The 20542-nt window shown below is 44.4% G+C and overlaps 1 protein-coding gene across 1 annotated transcript in view; it reads left to right on the top strand.

Annotated features, from left to right (window-relative positions):
* Positions 1–20241, top strand: part of NFS1 (NFS1 cysteine desulfurase) — a 47064-nt gene extending 26823 nt beyond the window's left edge. Inside the window, exons 7-13 of the mRNA XM_068263393.1 lie at positions 317–451; positions 1804–1961; positions 3114–3219; positions 6820–6901; positions 8683–8766; positions 9549–9638; positions 15056–20241. Coding sequence (XP_068119494.1) covers positions 317–451; positions 1804–1961; positions 3114–3219; positions 6820–6901; positions 8683–8766; positions 9549–9638; positions 15056–15119 — 719 coding nt within the window. The 3' untranslated portion in view covers positions 15120–20241. The remainder of the gene's footprint in view (positions 1–316; positions 452–1803; positions 1962–3113; positions 3220–6819; positions 6902–8682; positions 8767–9548; positions 9639–15055) is intronic.
* The last annotated feature ends 301 nt before the right edge of the window (positions 20242–20542 follow it).

Here is a 20542-nt window from a genome sequence, read left to right as displayed (position 1 = left end):
TCCATTCCGTTCGTATCAGTGGGTTGTTCGTAGGTCGGGGACTACCTGTAGTTACAAAATTGCTCTGGCAGGAGATAGCTGAAATGAACACAATTGATATTTGGCTGTACAGAGCTTTACTATAGTTAGTGCTGTTGTTGTTTTAGCTTTGTAGAGCAATAACATTGGCTTTAGCAGCAGTGAAGAGGGTGCAGTCAGTGCTGTGTGCAGTAGCTGTATGCCAATAATGGGGTTCTAAGGCTCTATTTTGTTTAAAAAAAATTGAGAAAATTAATTTTAAAAGCATTCTCTAATTTTTATTTGAATCTGCCTCCAGGTCATATCTGCAGCTCAAGAAAGGTTTTCTTCCACACGGACGCTGCGCAGGCTGCTGGCAAAATTCCACTGGACGTCAATGAAATGAAAATCGACCTCATGAGCATAAGTGGCCACAAAATCTACGGACCAAAAGGTGACTAGGCTTGTTGGTTGGATTTGTATGATGTTCCTTCTATGTTATGATGTTATGATGATGCCAGAGAGCTGAAGCAGGTGTGATGACTGTAACATGGTCTGCAGAGAACCTAGCATAACTGGAAACTGTCTTTTAAAGCAAACCTGAAGAGAAAATAAACTGCTTCTAATGTTCTCCCCGTTATCTGTACTACACATTCAGTTCATTATCTCAAAGACAAAAGTCTCATATTGTTTCCAGTACAGGAAGGGATAAAACACTTGAGTTGTGATCTATTCTATGCAAAAGAGCTTCTCTGAGCTAAAGGACCAACTTGGTGGAACAGGAACAGTGAGAGACCGCTTGTGATAAGGTTGTACTGCAGGAGAGTTCAAAGTGTCCTTAGCTCTGCTCTCTTTCATAGTTTAAAATGCAGTGTAGTTTGTAAACTACAAATATGACAGATTGATGCAATGTTATAATTAAAGCTATATAAATGAAAATAAAAATATGAGACTTCTTTGCTACTAATGTTCTATTAATTATCAGTACTACAATTAATTATATCACAAGTTTATTTTCACTTCAGTTTCACTTGAAAGAACACCTGAAGTGAATTACAGAAAAAAGTTACTTGCCTCATTAGTGGGATCCAGGGGCTCCCCAGCCCACCTATCCAGTGCTGGGACCATCTACCTTGGCACTCCAGCTGTGGTGGAACTACAAGTCCCATGAGGTATTTCAATACTCTGACAGCTCTAAGCATAACTTGGGGAGGCAGAGGCATGATGGGATTTGTAGTTTTGTCACAGCTGGAGTGCCAAGGTTAGCCATCACTGGTCTACACCATCAGTGCCCTAGATGACTCCCACTAATGACACAAAAGACGTTATTGGTCTGTGCCCACTTTCCTGAGTGGCCACATTGAGAAGCTGGTTATGGATACACAGATCTGTTACCCTCTGTAAATATCTTGCTGTCTGAAATTTTGGTTTGGAGACTTCATTTCACGGGATGGCAATCCTCAGAGCGAACCTGCACTGGTGGGGGAAGATAAAGTTCTCTACCAACGTAGAGGGAAGTCTCTGGAATGTCCGTAGACTTCTCATGTCCTCCTGGACACCGTCGCTCCTTGTGGACACTTTGAATGTATCCGGCAAGAGCTTTCCTGATATGCTTTTGTGACTGCACTCCCCCCCCCCCCCCCCCCCCCCCTCTTCCCCACATGCTACTTCAGGTACACTTCAAGGCCAGCAGTGGGACGACACTAGAAGGCTCTGGACTATCCAAAGGCTTCCCTCTCCATGGGTACTTACTAACGTTCCCTGTCAGTACAAGTTTGTTTTAACTTGCTTTGTGCCTTTTTTCAGGAATTGGAGCAATTTATGTTCGGCGGCGGCCCAGGGTACGATTGGAAGCCCTGATGAGCGGTGGAGGCCAGGAGCGAGGCCTGAGGTCTGGTACAGTTCCAGCTCCACTCACTGTGGGCTTTGGGGCAGCCTGTGAGATAGCCCTGCAGGAGATTGAGGTAACTGGTTTGTATTATTCGGTAAAATGCAGGTCTTTGGTGAAGAATGTTAATTAAAGAGATACTGCTAAAAAATGCTAGAAGCAACAAGTACCAACACTATTGACTTGATGTAAATTGAGAGCGCAAACTCAGAAAAAGTGACACAGGATGGATAGGCAATCTGCCCCATTAGACTTAAGTGGACCTGAACTCTTGCACAGGACAGAAGGAAAACCTAGAGAAATTCCCCCTGTATATATTTAAAGAGTTTAGCTAATCTAATTCCCCCTCATGTTACTAATCACAGCTGTAATTTGATCTCTCAGCTGTCAGCTGACTGCCTCGGCAGAGCAGCTAATTTGTAAACACAGGTTGTTAACCCTATGTCTGCTTCTATGAAAGCAGGAAGGAGACACACTGCAGATTTATTGTAGGAGTTGTATCAGCTGTTGACAAAGAAATGTTTTTCCTTAACCACTTGAGGACTGCGGTGTTAACCACCGTAGTGACCAGGCCATTTTTACTTAATTGGGCCACTGCAGCTTTAAGGCAAAGCTGCAGGGCCGCGCAACTCAGCTCACAAGTGATTCCCCTCTCCTTTTCTCCCCACCAACAGAGCTCTCTGTTGGTGGGGTCTGATCGCCCCCACATTGTTTATTTTTTTTTTTTTATAAATATTTGTCTTATATTTTTAAATAAATGTTACTTTTTATTTATTTATTTATTTATTTATTTACTTTACCCTCTCCCCTTCCGGCCAGTCACGCGATCGGCTGTCATAGGCTTCTGCCTATGAGAGCCGATTGCTCTCTTGTCCCCCAGGGGGACAGCCGTGTCACACGGCTGTCCCCAGTGCAGCGCTGCTGCAGATCGCAGCGCAGTACAAAGTAGTTAGACGGCGATCGCCGCACGGAGACTGAAGGTGGGGCGGAGCTCCGCCCCCCGAGCAGGAGATGCGCTCGCAGCGTGCGCGCAATCTTCTGCTAGCCCCATAGAAGACCGTTCACAGCAATGGGTGTGGAGCGGTTCTGGGGCTGCCGCACTGCTCACGCCAATTGGCGTGGAGCAGTCGGCAAGGAGTTAAAGGTTATTATGCTGTTTCTTATCTTTTAGAGCAGAAAGGACGTTCTGAGTTCAGGTCCGCCTTAATATTTTTCTCTTTGGTTTCAGTATGATCATGAGAGAATCAGCAAGTTGGCCAACCGTCTGATCAAAAATGTATTGAATAATATTCCTGAGGTTGTGTTGAATGGAGACCCGAAACAACGTTACCCAGGTATATTTTGTGTGTTTGTGTTTTCTGGCAGGCCTGAAATTCTTATTTTAGATTGATTCATTGATAAAAAAAAATAAAATAAAAGCTTTAAAACTGAACTCCAGATAGGCTTTTAAATACACAAAATGAAATAAAATACAGTGCTGCCCATAATTATTAATACCCCTTGCAAATTTTGACTTAGTTACTTTTATTCAACCAGCAAGTAATTTTTGAGGGGAAATGACACAGGTGTCTCCCAAAAGATACGACGATGTACAAGAGGCATTATTGTGGAAAAAAACATTTCTCAGCTTTTATTTATATTTGAACAAAAAGTGTCCAGTCCAAAATTATTTATACCCTTCTCAATAATCGATAGAAAAGCCTTTATTGGTTATTACAGCAATCAAACGCTTTCTATAATTGCAGATCAGCTGCAGGTATTTTTGCCCATTCATCTTTAGCAATGAGCTCCAAATCTTTCAGGTTGGAGGGTCGTCTTGCCATCGCCCTGAACTTTAGCTCCCTCCACAGATTCTCAATTGGATTCAGGTCAGGACTCTGGTTGGGCCACTCCAAGACGTTAATGTTGTTGTCTGCTAACCATTTCTTCACCACTTTTGCTGTGTGTTTTGGGTCATTGTCATGCTGAAATGTCCACTGGTGCCCAAGGCCAAGTTTCTCTACAGACAGCCTGATGTTGTCATTGAGAATCCTCAAGTATTGCTCTTTTTTTATATTGCTGTTTACTGTGATTATATTCCCTGGTCCATTGGCCGAAAAACACCCCCAAATCATTTGGTCTCCACCACCATGTTTGACAGTAGGGATGGTAATCTTTAGGTTGAAGGCTTCTCATTTTTTACGCCAAATTAAGGAAACATTTTTGTTTCATCTAACCATAACACAGAAGACCAGAAGTCTTCTTCGTTGTCCAGATGAGCATTTGCAAAGGCCAAGCAAGCTTTTGTGTGACTTATCTGGAGAAGTGGCGTCCTCCTTGGTCTGTATCCGTGGAACCCAGAAGTGTGTAGTGTCCGTGAAGTAGTAAAACATCAGCCAATCATTCATCTAAGTGCAGAGTGACGTCACTTTGAATCAGCATGCTAGCGTACCCTATCAGCGAGCACTTTCGGTCTCCTGAACGCTACGATCCATCAGCTGCGGCTACAGCCACGGTTGTCTCTCCCTGCTCTGCATTACCGGCCGGATCAGAGCAGTTGGGATTGAGACTAAGGAAACCATCACTACAGCCATTTCCCCCACAGGAGTGGTAATGTATGAGCGCATACTTTAACAAGGCTTTGGCACCATAGCACACACATGGACGTTGCAAACGGTCAAACATATAGTGTGCTTGCTGTCATAAATACAGTTAACTCTGCAGTTTGTTCTACGCACAAGGCACACTTGTTGGAGGAGGATTATTTTTTTTAAAAAAGACTTTGATCCACGCCCTAAAAGGACTCTGGCTCATGCCTTAAAGAGATATTAAACTGAGAAGGATATGGATTTTTCCTTTTAAAATTAAACCAGTTGCCTGACTCTCCTGCTGATCCTGTGTCTCATATACAGGTACTTTTAGCCACAGCCCCTCAACAAGCATGCAGATCAGGTGCTCTGACTGAAGTCAGACTGGTTTAGCTGCATGCTTGTTTCAGGTGTGTGATTCAGTCACTACTGCAGCTAAAGAGATCAGCAGGATTGACAAGCAACTGGCATTGTTTAAAAGGAAACATCCATTTCCCTCTCAGTTTAGGTTCCCTTTAATAAGGCTTTTTGGTGTTTTTTGGCACTTTTCTGCATCTTTCTACATATGTTTTCTATTATTTAGATACATTTTAACTGGTCCCAATTTTTTCCCTGACCTTGTTTATGCTCACTGCAGTGAGGTAGTGTGTGAGAGGGTAATGCATGCAAGTTGTACAAGCAGGGTTTAATGGGCAGGTACCCAATTGGGTGTATGGATGTAAAACTTCATGCTTTTTATGGAATAAAAGGTTTAATTACTTTTTACTACCAGCGCTGTGGATTTTATTCTTATAGTGTGCAGTGTCCGTTGAATTGTCTGCCTTGAGACACTGCCACCAGCAGAGTCCAGATTCACCAGGATGGCTTTGTTGGTGACCCTTGAAATCTTTTTTTTTTTTTTTTTTTTTACCTCTATCACTATCCTCCTGGCCAGCACAGGTGTCACTTTTGGCTTCTGACCACGTCCTCTGAGATTTTCCACAGTGCGGAACATCTTGTATTTCTTAATAATACTTTGCACTGTAGCCACTGGAACTTGAAAATATTTAGAAATGGCCTTTCCTGACTTGTGAGCAGCCACAATGCGCAGCCGCAGGTCCTCACTGAGCTCCTTTGTCTTAGCCATGACTGTCCACAAACCAACTGCAGAGAGCTGCTGTGTTTCACCTGTTGAGTTGATTAAAGCAGCTGTTCCCAATTAATCAGGGTAATTAGGATGCTTTAGAACAGCTTGGACTATTTGGAATGGTATAGAACTTTGGATTTTCCCACAGTCTGTGACAGTTTGTGAAGGGTATGAATCATTTTGGACTGGACACGTTTTGCTCAAATATAAATAAAAGCTGAGAAATGTTTTTTTCCACAATAATGCCTCTTGTGCATAGTCTTATTATCTTTTGGGAGACACCTATGTCATTTCCCATCAAAAAATACTTGCTGGTTGAATAAAAGTAACTTTAAGTCTAAATTTTCCAGGGGTATGAATAAATATGGGCAGCACCGTTTGTAAAATAATTTACCTGAAAGTTTTCAGACATGGCCAATCAATCCTGTGATTCTGATGACCCAACCAGCATAGCACAGACATAACTAAATACAGTAGGGCCCCCCTAGTTTCCACTTAACTCCAGGGAATAAGTAACAACACCCACAAAATATTAATATAGTACAGCGGGCAGCACGGTAGCGTAGAGGTTGGCACTCTCGCCTTACAGCGCTGGGTTCCCTAGTTTGAATCCCAGCCTAGGTTTCCTCCTGGCAGTCCGTTTTTCCTCCCACATTCCAAAAACCTACAAATAAGTTAATTGGCTTCCCCCTAAATTTTCCCTAGACTATGATACAGGCACTGCACGATACATACATAGACATATGACTGTGGTAGCGATTAGATTGTGAGGCCTTCTAAGTGTTAAGTGACATGATAATATACTCTGTACAGTACATCACTAAATGTGGCCAAAATCGGAAACACGGTCTAAGTTGCGGGCCGCATTTATTAAAAATTAAAGGATGGAGGGGGCTTGTGGTGTCTCTGGAGGGCACCCCACATGAAGTGGAATACCTGAATGTGGCCGCTTTACTGGTGGCTCCTCTGGATAGGAGGGCAGCGGGCTATCATCTGCAGTTTAAAAAAAAAAAAAAAAAAAAAAAAGGTAAAAGGAAGAGCAGCAACTTGTGCTGTGTGTACTGTATTCCACAAATCTGCTCACAGCAAACTGGAAGTTGCATGTGTATTGTTATACCAAGGCCTGTAGAGGGTGTGGCAGCTAACAGCTGTCTCACTTATATTGTTTTTCATTCTGAGGACTGAGTTGTTACGTGCACCTTTTATGTAGTGTATGGTAATCTAATCCTCTTACTTTTTAGGTTGTATTAACCTATCATTTGCCTACGTGGAAGGGGAGAGTTTGCTTATGGCACTAAAAGATGTGGCTCTCTCGTCTGGAAGGTATGATAGTATAACATTAAACATTTTTTAACTCCTTTCTTTTTGTCAAGGATATTGGAGAGATAGGCTGGCACTGAACGCTGGCTAGAAGCTCACTGGCAACACTGGTGCAAAGAGAGTTAAGGCACTGTAGATTGCAATACTTAGCACCTATAATCACAGTGAACAGACATCGGGGTGTACAGTGGAGGTGGTGAGGGCCTGACAGCCGTTTTGCTTTAACAAAAGCTTCCTCAGAGGCCAATAAGATATTTCTTTTTGTCACAGTATATTCTAGGATTTTTAGAGTGAGTCTCCACTTTAAAGCCTCCACTTTTTTTAATTTATTTATTATTTTTGCATTGCAAGGGTTATTAAAGCCTCAAACAGCAAGTCAATGCAGTTGCTCACCTGAAGAGTAGACAGATCAAATTAGTTTTATCTGGATGAGCAAACACTGCTGATAACAAAATGCTGAAGAGTTTAAATGTTCATTATCTCCCTTTTTTGACAACTGAATGAGGAAGATATGAAATCGCTGCTGTGCAAATATCACAGTTAAGGGGCCTATACACCTAACGATTTTCCTGCCGAAATACGGCCGTTTCGATCGCCACGCACACCGCTGACAGAACGATGGATTTCCGTCCGAAATCCATTGTTCCCGTCGATCCATCCATGCGGAAGATTTTTCTCGGTCGCCTGCGGGTCGGGAGTGTGTCGATTAGCGGCGCTCTAATGCCCGACGACCGACTCAATACAGCGGGTATACATTATCTGCTCCGCAGGCGCGAGTCCCCGCTGTCACCTCCCGGCTGGCATCTTCTCCGCATCAGCTTCCGCATTCCCGGCATCCGGCATAACTTCCTGTGTCACTGCAGTGACAGCGAAAGTACAAATAGAGGGCGCTCTATTTGAACTTCCGCTGTCACTGGAGTGACAGAAAGTTATACGTGGATGCCAGCCAGGAGCCGATGCGGAGAAGATGCCGGGACCAGGCGGAGAACAAGACAGCGGTGGACCAGGGGACTCGCGCTGGACGGAACAGGTAATGTATGCAGGGGGGGGGGGGGGGGCAGCTCCACAGATTGTGATCGGTTTCAGGCTGAAATCGTGGGGGCGTGGAGAGGGTGTGTAGAACTTCTCCCTATCACAGCAGAGCAGCACATTCCTGCCTGAGCCAACAAAGCTGACAAAGGAAAGAAGATTAGATTATATAACAGAGATAATACAGCCACTGTGCAACTAGGAAAGGCTGCAGTAATCCAGACCACATTAGAACAGGTATAGGAAGTTATAGGATAGAAGAAATAAGGCTTAACATTTGGTTACAGAGTCTCTTTAAAGCATTGAAGTACACCTGAAGTGAGAGAAATATGGAGACTGACCTTTATTTCTTTCCTTTTAAACAATGCAGATTGCCTGGCTGTCCTGGATATTTTCTTGGCTATACTTCTTTAAGCCATAGACCCTGAAGAAGCATGCAGATCAGGTGTTTCTGAATTAAGTCTGACTGGATCAGCCACATGCTTATTTCAGGTGTGGGATTCAGACGTTAGCAATGCCAGAAAGATCCACAGGGCTGCCAGGCAACTGGTATTGTTGTAAAAGGAAATAAATTTGGCGGCCTCCATATCACCCTTACTTGCTGTGTCCTTAGTCAGTTATGTAGTACATCGCTTCCTTTCATCATTTATTTCTTGTGTGCTTTTCAAAGCTGGTTGCGTGGAGCAGTAGTGTGAAAGCTGTGATATAACTCTCTTGCAGGCTTGTGGCTTAATCCTTATGTGTTTTCTGTCTAGCGCCTGCACTTCAGCGTCACTGGAACCATCTTATGTGCTGAGAGCTATAGGAGCAGATGAGGACCTGGCTCACTCCTCTATCAGGTGGGTGCTCTACAGTTCATATTTCATTTTTTGAAGTAAATATCCAGTCTTGCTGACAAGTGAGTAAAGATGATCAGTGAGATGCAGATAATCCCATGTAAGGATGAGGCGGCGAGTACAGAATCTAATTTCACCTGTAGTAAAACTGAACCTGCGTGTTGGTTGGCGCGGACCACTCAAATTTGTCACAGCGTCTTGCCCATACGTTGTACTCTCATCTTCCTGACACTTCCACCTTCAAAACTGCTCTGGCCCATAAGGGGGAAACAAGGTCTGGATGCAAAGTGGTTAACATATAGGGGCTTGGTCCCCCCCCCCCCCCCTCCTGTCAAGCACAGGCACCTACAACTGGCCTTATGTAAAGGTTTACATGACAATTCTGGTTTTATAAAGTAGGAATTCTGGGTAATGTATTTTGGAATCCATTGTTTTTGCTACTTTGGGTATCGTGGTCACATCTTATTGTCCTGTCTACCAGCCTAATGCAGTGAGTAGAGGAAGCCTGCTGTACTGTAGTTTCAAGTACATTTAGCCCATGAAACATCTATTCTGTCCAAAGGTTTGCGTCTTTGTGGCGTTCATATTCACTTATTATTATCTGGATTTGTATTAGCATTTGCTTTAAGTAGTTTGCAGCTGAAAACTTTTCCAAGGACAAAATATATTGAAGGTATATATTGCAAATGCCATTCTTACTCCTTGCCCAGTCTTGGAGTATGAATTGAGAATGTCCTTTTACTTTTACATATTTGTTTTAATGGTATATTTGTGTTGTTTTTAAGGTTTGGTATTGGTCGCTTCACGACAGAGGAAGAAGTTGATTTTACCGTAAATAAATGTATCCAGGAGGTGAAGCGACTCAGAGAAATGAGGTATCGTAGACTTGTTTAACCACTTTACCCCCAGCGGTACGAATTTCTCCGCCCCTTTTTTCCCAACTAAAAAACCAGGGACGGAGAAATCCGTACCTTCCGCGCTCCCGCCGCTGTCCGCGCTCCCGCCGCTCGTGCGCGCGCACCCGCCGCTCGTGCACGCCGCCGCCCGCTCGCCCGGAGATCAATGAACGGGAAAATCCATTCCCGTTCGTTGATCTAGCCCCCGCAATGATCTGCTGCTTCTTTCAGAAACAGCGAGATCATTGTGAGTCTCCCAGCCTCCTACTGCTTCCTGTAAGCGTCCTTCCGGACGCTTACAGGTCGCATGTAAACAAACACTCTGTGGCCATCTTGTGGCCAAATAGTAAACTACACCCTAAAAGCATTTTACATATTCAAACATTACATTTACACAATAAATTAACTCATTACCTCCCACACTCCCCAATTTTTATTTTTTTTTTGTAATTAAAAAAAAAAAAAAAAACATACAATAAAAAAAACAACATAAATAGTTAGCTTAGGGACTGAACTTTTTAAATATTTATGTCAAGAGGGTATAACACTGTTACTTTATAAACTGCGGGCTTGTAATTAGGGATGGATGCAAAACTGAAAAAAATGCACCTTTATTTCCAAATAAAATATTGTCGCCAAACATTGTGATAGGGACATAATTTAAATGGTTTTATAACCGGGACAAATGGGTTAATACATTTCATGGGTTTTAATTACAGTAGCATGCTTTATTTAAAAACTATAATGGCCGAAAACTGAAAAATAATAATTTTTTCCCACATTTTTTCCTATTTCCCCATTAAAACACATTTAGAATAAAATAATTCTTGGCATAATGTCCTACCTAAAGAAAGCCTAATTGGTGGCGAAAAAAACAAGATATAGTTCATTTCATTGGGATAAGTAATAATAAAGTTATAGACGAATGAATGGAAGGAGCGCTGAAAGGTGAAAATTGCTCTGGTGGTCAGGGGGTAAAACCCCTCAGTGGTGAAGTGGTTAAAGATTAACTGTCAGGCTGCAAAAGCTAATTTAAACCTCTATTCTCCTGTGTTAAACAGTTTAGAAGGAAGCCAAAAAGGCAATACTGAAGTTAAAAATCTCTCTAAGGGCCTTTTTCCACTAGCCTGCGATTTGCGATTTGCTTCTGATCGCAAATCGCATGGTACATTAAACTAATGGAAACTGCAGCAGCAATTCCCATTAGTGCGATCCGATTGCGATGCGATTTTGGTCAAAGCGCAATCGTCGTCCTGCCGCGTTTTGTATGCGATTGAGCTGGACTATAATGAGTATAGTAGCTCAATCGCAATTGCATGGTGGAAATTGAAACGCAATTGCGATCGCGATCAGAATCTCAATCGCATTTCATAGTGGAAAAGAGCCCTTACTATGATGTGTGCTGAACAGCAAGGCTCTTTATTCCCAAGCTCCTAAGGAGGACGCAGGCCGAATAACAGCTACTGCAAAGCATTCTGGGGCTGCCTCTTCTTCCCACTGCAGTACCTTGGGTCATCCCCCTTCATTTCCCTATCACGCCTAGGCTGCTTTCTCAGTGAGAAGTTACAGGCTCATGTTACAGCAGCTTCTAACAGCAGCCAGCACTGAAAAATCACAGGGCATATGGTGTGTTAGAATATACTGCATGAGTCCGCTATTGTTCCTAGCCACATGGCTAATTAATATTCACAGCACAGTAGTGTTGTCCATTACGTTCTTTTTTGTGAGTCGAATTATCAGGAAGCAGGGAGGATATGACCTCACACTTGGCTTCATAGGAGACAGACAAACATGGAACCTGCCATGAGCTGTCAGGAGCATCATTCTCTGCAAATACTATATAAAAATTCTGTGAAATCCAAACGTGGACAGAGAAATGCATATGTAATGTAAGTACAGCCAATCTTTAGCTACTGATATGTGTTTTTTTTTTCTCTGAGACCCTATACCTAACAGCTCCTCTTTAGAGTGGTATAGAATACACATATAGCTCATGGTGACCCAGAGCAACTAGGGGAGTATAAGGTGCTAAAAGACACAGAAAAGCCAAAGCAGATCAGGGACTAACCAAGGCAATACATTGTGCTCCGGTATGGAGAATATTGGGGGGGGGGGGGGGGGGGGGGGATTTGGGCTTTCTTCAGCCCTTAGCAGTTTATCAGGTTCCCACTGTAGTTGTAGTTCCGCTCTCCCCTTCAAAGATTCCCAAACTCATGTCAGGCTCTGTCTTAATGATGCAGGATAGGGGGAGGGGTTGTATCAGGGTTAATTATTTACGTGATCAGCTATAATTCATGTCGGTGACTACTCCACCCCCTTTGGAAATGCGGCTGTGGCAGTTTTTTTTTTTTTTTTCAAAGTTATGCTGTGGCACTGGCCACCCTATCTGCATTGCTGTAGCCCGCCCTCAGCTCAGCATCTGTGGTCTAATTGGTGACTGCCAAACTTGGAGCTGGCGGAGGTTTCAAAGAGCTCCAGTAGACCTTGGAAACATGACAACGACTGCATTCCCGAGGGGTGGAGCATCATCTGAGCTAAATTACAGCTGATCAGGCTAATATTTAAACGTGAGACATCCACTCCCGATCCTGCATCATTAATGGTAACCAGAGATGATTTCCTAGCTTTTATTTACAATTTCCTGGGGCTTCCTCCAGCTCCATGAGCTCCGTGGCCTCCCTCGCCATCCTCCTCGGGTCCCCCGTTCTGCTGCTATTACTCCCAGTAATCCAGGAAGTCGGGGCCTTCTGTGCATGCCTAACTCAGCCGCACGTGCAACCATCGTCGCGTTCCCATCCCCTGGAGCATTCTGCGCCTGTGTAGTAGTACTGCGCAGACGCAGAACGCTCCAAAGGATGGGAAAGCGACGAGGGGTGCACTCACGGCTGAGCTGTGCATGCGCAGAAGGAAACGACTGCCGACAACTGTCTGAAGTCGTAGCGCCAGAACGGGGGACCCGATGAGGACAGCGAGCGAAGCCCCGGTGCTCAGGAGGCTGGAGGAAGCCCCAGGTAAGTATAAATAGTGGCCAGTGTACAATCTCTGGTACACTTTAAGGCTCTGTCTTTTCTACTGGAGGTATTTTTTGACCTAATTTTTAATGTAGGTGCTCATGTATTGCTCATATAAAAGCATACCTTAAAACGGGTATGTCAAACCGGTCCTACGAGGGCCGAGATCCTCACACATTTTTGATACAGCTCAAATGAATTGATGGGTCTGAATCAGGAAAGGTGTGGTCCATCAGGTAGAACACATTCCTTTCTTTCTCAGTCCATCTTAAACACTGGCATGGGTCTGGCCCTCCAGGTCTGGAGTTAGACACATGTGCCTTAAAAGGACTCCGAGCACCTCTCATGGTTATGCCTTTAAGCCAGAAGACTTCCAACAAAGTCGTGCTATGACCCCTCTGGAGGAGCCTCTTGCAATGGCCATGCGTGTCACTTCCTCTTCTTGCTTCATTCAGTGATGCACTTCTCTATCAGAGAAGACAGGGGTGACCCAAAAGTTATAACATAGCCAAGATTAAAACTATTTGGTGTAGAATGGCAATGCAGGCATCAAATGAAAGAGGAGAGCACAAGCTACAGAAATGTATGCATGTTTAACCACCCTGGCGTTCTGATTAAATCGCCAGGGTGGCTGCGGGAGGGTTTTTTTTAAATAAAAAAAAAACTATTTCATGCAGCCAACTGAAAGTTGGCTGCATGAAAGCCCACTAGAGGGCGCTCCGGAGGCGATCTTCCGATCGCCTCCGGCGCCCAGAATAAACAAGGAAGGCCGCAATGAGCGGCCTTCCTTGTTTTGCTTATATCGTCGCCATAGCGACGAGCGGAGTGACGTCATCGACGTCAGCCGACGTCCTGACGTCAGCCGCCTCCGATCCAGCCCTTAGCGCTGGCCGGAACTTTTTGTTCCGGCTGCGCAGGGCTCAGGCGGCTAGGGGGGCCCTCTTTCGCCGCTGCTCGCGGCGAATCGCCGCAGAGCGGCGGCGATCAGGCAGCACACGCGGCTGGCAAAGTGCCGGCTGCGTGTGCTGCACTTTATTTGATAAAAATCGGCCCAGCAGGGCCTGAGCGGCAGCCTCCGGCGGTGATGGACGAGCTGAGCTCGTCCAGACCGCTCAGGAGGTTAAATACTTTGCAGTACTGGTCGGAGTCTTAAAGGGAATGTCCAAGCAAAATTAAAAAATGAGTTTCACTTACCTGGGGCTTCTACCAGCCCCATGCAGCCATCCTGTGCCTTCGTAGTCACTCACTGCTGCTCCAGTCTCCCGCTGGCAGCATGCTGACCTCGGAGGTCGGCGGGACGCATTGCATACATTTTTACGCATTCCTGCTAGTGCAGAAACATTAATACATACATTTTTATGCATTACTGGTTCAATGCGTACATTTTTACGCATTGAACCAGTAATGCGTAAAAATGTATGTATTAATGTTTCTGCACTAGCGGGAATGCGTAAAAATGTACGCAATGCGTCCCGCCGACCTCCGAGGTCAGCATGCTGCCAGTGAGGGACTGGAGCAGCAGTGAGTGACTACGAGGGCACAGGATGGCTTCATGGGGCTGGAAGAAGCCCCAGGTAAGTGAAACTCATTTTTTAATTTTGCTTGGACATTCCCTTTAAGGCATGCCCATGAGAGGGGCTCTGAGTCCCTTTAACCCCCTTGCCGTTCCAATTATGTCGGCAAGGGGGTTAAAGCGCTAGCGCTAGCTACATGATAGCCGCTGACAAGCGGCATCCCCCTACCTACTCTGATCGCCGCCGGCGCTCTTTGCAATCAGGAAATCCCGTTCAGAACGGGATTTCCTGCTCGGCTTCCCCCGTCGCCATGGCGACGGGCGGGATGACGTCATGGACATCAGAGGGAATCCCGATCCACCCCTCAGCGCTGCCTGGGGCAAAAGGGTCTGGAGGGGGGGGGGGGCGGCAGGCAGCGGCGAATCGGCGGCGAGCGGCGGAGATCGAGATATGCACGCAGCTAGCAAACTGCTAGCTGCGTGCAATAAAAAAGAAATAAAAAAAAAATTGTGAAGGTCGGCCCAGCGGGGCCTGAGAAATCCTACTGCACAGGTTACCCCAAGCTGAGCTCGGGATAACCGGCAAGGAGGTTAAGTGAAATTAAAATGTTATATGAGATGGTTGTTCTTACCTAAATAGTAGTGCAATCTCTAAGATGTAACCCAAAACTCTCAGTTGCGCTGTGGGGATCCCTGTCAAACTCTGTGCAGCCACACCATCATTGAAAACTGCTTTGGCACTACGTTGGCCAAACTCGCACGTGGTTGTGAGAAATCACTTTACCTCCCCTCCTCCAGCCTAAGTAAAAATCATTTTATAGCATCTGGTATTTTCATTGTGTGATTAATACCTACTATGTGTTCTCTTGCAGCCCATTGTGGGAGATGGTGCAAGATGGGATTGATCTGAAGAGCATCCAGTGGACCCAGCACTGATGCACACAGGGCTGGCTGCCCTAGAAAGAACAAGTCTTGTTCAGTGGAATGGCTTCTGTTACATGATGGGCTACTGCTATAGATGCCAACACTCCTGATAGCAGAGGGGTCTGTCAAATATCTGTGTGATCCTGTCTCTCCCTATATTTATAACACAAGCAGTAAAAGTAGGAGGAGTAACCTCAGCTGGTCTCTTCTGCTGCAGAAATAGTGTTCATACAAAGTCACTTTAAGCTTCTCTGACATTTATGTATATGTTTATCTATGTGTGTGGCATTGTGCTCTCTAAAAGCTGTTAATTGCCAAAAAGACAAAGCTTGAAACAATCCTGAAGTCTAAAAATAAAATAAAATATAAAAACCCAAAGGGCCCGTTTGCACTATCGCGGTTTCCGCCGCGATTCCGCAGAGTTTCCTCGCACATGAATCGCACGGGGAAACTCTGCCATAGGGGATAGCGGTGCCGAGGCCGAATCGCTTGCGGGAGCGAATCGGCCGGAACCCCCCGCAGAATTTGCGGCGGAGGCTGCGAATTCCATAGCCGTGCATGGCACGGCTCATGGGATTCGCCTGCGATCCCGCCCACCCGCTCAGTGCCGGCGTGCGTCTGCGAGACGCACGCCGCAATAGTGGAAACGGGCCCAAAAGGTTAGCTACTTACCTCGGGAGTGGGAAGCCTCTTGACAGTCCACTGGCTTCTCAAATCCTTTTACATGGGACTGTTCCGGCGATGGGTCCCTTTTTATCTTATCTTAAAGCATAGCTATGGACGAGCACAACCACACTGTGCATTGACGAATATTGTCCGCACATGCCCAGTAGAAGAATCTTCTGCCGTGTGTGAGCATTTCCCTCTACTGGGCATGCACAGACCATACTTGCGCATGCCCACTGCGGTTGTGCTCATCGACAAAGAAACCTTTTCAGCCCACTGGGTCGAATGGATCTAGAGGGACCAGGTGCTGTATCGGTAGCATGTGGAAGGACCCGGGGAGGGATTCTCACTACCGAGGTAGGTAACAGACTGGATTTTTTTTTTCAATAAATACACTTCAGGATTGCTTTAAAGACATATATATATATTTTTTTTTAGATTTTTGTTGGGGTCTTAGTGTTGTATGGTGTAGATCGGGCAGTATTTTTTTTTTTTTTTTTTTTTTTTTTATATCTGTGTGCCAGATTCAGAGATTCCCCTCATTAAACTGTCCCTGGGGCCTCTGTGGCACCTGGTGGCTTAATATGAATACTGGTACTCCCAGGGACAGGAACAGAGGGACGACAATAAAAACTTATTGGGATTCTAACTCTTTTACTTCAAATAAATGATAAATCTGTTGCTGCCTCTGAGACTCTCAGAGAGATTTCCTGTCAGTACAGGATAGGATTGAAGTTCCCACTGGTGACAGCAATAAACACCCAAGAGCTGTAATCCTTTACCACACTAACCAAAATTAGTCTTTTTTTTTTATTATTTTTAGAAATTGGACTATAAAGTCAGACTCTAGATCGGAACAATTTTTTTTTTATATACATCTAGATGGATTGGGGAAGATTTTAAACTTCTTTGTGGTACTGGTTTATGGAATAAACACTGCCATTATTAAAGTAAAACTGAAGTGACATATCAAAAATGGTTGGATACTCCCCTATATAGAAAGAAGGCTGTGTATCTTATAGAACCTTCCCAGTCCTCTCTCTGTGCCCTTGGTCCACTGCTGTGCCCCCCCCCCCCCCCCCTTCTTTTGAAGATATTCAACCACTTGGTCGAATACATCTTTGGAAGTCCTAATGAAGGGTTCAGAAGTACTTCGGAAAACTAGCATATCCGTACTGCATACGCGCGAGTTCTGGCAGGCGCAGTACGGATGTTTCCATCTTCGGAAGCACTCGGGGACAGGAATGCATCTGAAGCCTTCCAAGGAGTCCTGAAAGTGGGGAATTTCATTGGGGACAGTCGGGTTCCGATTTACATCACAAGAGCCTATAGACACAGATGTTCTGGCACCCTAGACTACGGCCTTCATGTGCAGGCTGTCCCAGCTGTCACTTCTCCCTTACTTCTCTTGCCTGTCAAAGGTAGCTACAGATGTTCCTTAGAATTGGGTAGCTAGAGTAACCTCAATATTAAGTAGCTAGAGGTGCACCTGACTGAGGGGAGATCTTGTCAATGGAATGCAGAGACCCGGGTAAGTAACCTCTCATTTACACTCTGCTCAGGACTCTGTATAGGTAAGGAGGGAGGGAGGTGCTCAGGGACAGGAGTGAGCTGCCTTATCATCATCAGGCGCCTGTAGGCACGTGCCTTATGGTAAATCTGGCCCAGGGGGCAATGGTGTAACAAGGGCATGGAAAAGGGTGAGGCCAAGAAAGTTCTATGAAATCCCCAGCCTTCCCTCTCCATAGGGGAGTATGTACCGGTAGCTATTTTTTTTCGGTTGCTTCACATTCGCTTTGAGGTAGTACAGTCCCTGTCACCTCTTATTTTTAGGTAATTAAGCTGGGAAAGATCTGGGCGACAAAAATGTAAATGTATGAATATTAAAGCTTAGGGTTTTTGTTTAACTGGGCAGGTTTATTTCTTTATTCTTGTCTCCATTAAAACAAAAATCCTAAACCACTATAATCCTCATACATTTCTATCAGTGTGGCTTGTACATAAACTGTCCTTGCTGTGAATGAGCCTCCTAAACCTTTCAGGCATAACAAAAAATGTTGTTCTTAGAACTTCTGGAAATGTGGCCAATAGTTTGACTGTAGTTTGCTTAAGGTAATTAGGGCCTTATTCAGTATATTATAACTAGTCTATTGGCAGGGGAGGAAGCATCTAGGTATTAAAATGTTTTACCAAACAGGCTGAAAAAAAAAATCTCACTGCAGATCCATACACTTACGGTAACTGCAACAGCACAATCACAATTTCACTAACCTTTCCTCAACCCTCATAATGCTCCCACGTGATCCCGGTAAGGCCTCTTTTTCAAGGGGGGGAGTTGAATGGAGGAATTCACCACCTGTGAGCTGTTCCCATGCATTGGAAAGGCGGCCCCCCATGGAGTCACATCTGAGCGCGGTCATGCTTAGACGCGACAACTCGTGTCTTTTACCAACCAGGTAACACCACCACGTGTCAAACTATGGCACGCGTGGCGTTTATAAATGCTTTCATTTCTCTGCAAGCTGAGAGGCCTTTATGGCCAGGAGACTGAACCCCCAAGCATGCAGTTCAGCCGTCCGTAAAAATATATATATAATTTCCAGTCCAGGAATGCAAAAAACACTTACTATGTTCTCCAGCTCAGGAAGCCATTATTATATTAAATCGGGCCAATTATCAGATATCGTCTTGTTGTTCCACAGCAGTAATGCAACCCTGTTCAAATCCAGGGAACAAAGAGAGACGGTCATGCTCTGGTGATCATTCCTGCCATTCAGCAGGTCTAGTTACCCAGGCAATAAGGTCAGCAAATAATGCATTTTTATATGATATTTATTTGTGAAAAAAGCAGGAATTTTTAGTGCAATTAAAATATTTTTGGCTGGTTTCTTTTGGCTATATTTAAGGCCATTTCTTCAGAAAAATGTTTGGTCCTTATTAGAGCAAAACTACTTTACAATGCATTAAGTGGGGGAAGGCTGTCAGTGTCACCCAATCCATCCCTCTCCACACTCTAGCAATTTAGGTGTTCATAATGCCCTCTAATACCTTTTATTTTCCTGCAAACAGACCACTGCTGCTCCAGCTTTTTTTTTTTATTAAGGTGCAGTGTCTTCTGGGAAGGAAGGTGTGGCTGACCAGTCGCTCACCATCCTACCCAATCAGGATGTGGGAGGGATCCATGGTCACGCTGCCACTCAACCCTGCTCCCCTTCAATATAATGGAAAAGGAACGTGTGTTCAGTAGGAGGGAAAAATATGGACAGCATGGTGTTTTTGTAAGAGAGAATGTACCTGTCCTTTTCAATGGGAAAACAAAAAGGTCACAGCAGAGGTCACATGACCACGGTATTCAGGGGTATTTGGAACACTTACATATAACTTCAATGACTACATGGAAGAAGTTAGGGCATTTGTTTATTAAAAAGTTAGACCAAACATGAACTTTTAAGTATCATAATTAAGTGACATAGGTATTTCAAAAGGAAAATTCACCCCTTGACATATAATGAATTGTGCAGGTATGTGTACAGGTATTGATACGTCCTAAAGGCTTGTTATCTTAGTATATAAGGGTTACATGATATTGACGTAAATTATATCACTATGCTCATTACATCCTACATATTCAATACCACTACAAACTAACAAAAAAAGAGCTCAGAACTAAAGGACCTTCTTAATTTATTAATGTAACAATAGATGAACAAATATACCAAACAGTGGACTCACATCGATGATCCCAAAGTGCGTCACGGTATCATCTCATTGAAATATCCCGGCGGTGATGTTGCATGCATTTGCTTTGATATGCTCCGCCCTTCCAACCGCCACACGTTTTTTTTCACGCGACCCTAATGTGTTTTTTTCAACACATTAGGGTCGCGTGGACAGAAAGCACTAGCCTAACCTAAGACCCATCTAATTGTCTTAAAGAGGAGTAACGGAAGCTGAAGATACCAGGAAAGCCTTTGGCAAGGAGACCTTCTTGCATGCGCCTCCACCCTGCCATCCTATGGCAATGAGTGGTGCTCTCTTAAAATCTCTTTTCTAACATAAAATTATTCCATCGTTTTGTCTGGCAAATTTGTTCAGTTGTTCTCTGCAGCAGAAGGGACCGAGTCTTAACGCCCCCCCACACACAGCATATTACATTTATCTAAACGCACAAGGAGACACAGCTGTGTGCTCCAACCTTCCTATGTAATGTGTTCTCGTGTGTGCATGTGCTCTGTTGGCTTCATCTCCTATCGTGTCCACGTTAAGTCTCTTAGCAGTTTCTATACACATAGAGGGACGTAGTAGTATTTGGGCACAAGTGGTGGGGACACTATATTCACGCATCATCTCCTTGACTATTTTTTGCCTTATTTTTGCTCAGGTTTGGAAAATGTGAGGCTCGTGTACAGTACCATTAATATTTTGCATTTGGAAGGTTGTAAATCAATAAAAGGTTTCTAAGATTGTACTGGCATGTTTGTCTTTGTACTGCCTTCATACATGCATACATACGGTACATACATATAGTGGCATGCAATATGTACGTTTTAGGAAGAGAGTTTTTACACTAAGTGTACCCGATGTGACATGAGATAAATGTGTATGTAGAGGTCAAAACATATTAATAACCAGGATGTTTTACTTGTTTTATTTTGCTGCCTGAAAGAGTTAATTTTTAGGCATGAAAGTGACAGCTTCTGTCTTGTAGCACCTTGTGGGGAGTATAGTAGACACCACTGCTAAGCAAATTACAGCTATACATGTTTTCC

This window comes from Hyperolius riggenbachi, chromosome 12, assembly GCF_040937935.1.
Source record: "Hyperolius riggenbachi isolate aHypRig1 chromosome 12, aHypRig1.pri, whole genome shotgun sequence".
NCBI lineage: Eukaryota > Metazoa > Chordata > Amphibia > Anura > Hyperoliidae > Hyperolius > Hyperolius riggenbachi.
The sequence above is the reverse complement of the archived record's forward strand: the minus strand, read 5'-3'. Positions and strand labels throughout refer to the sequence as shown.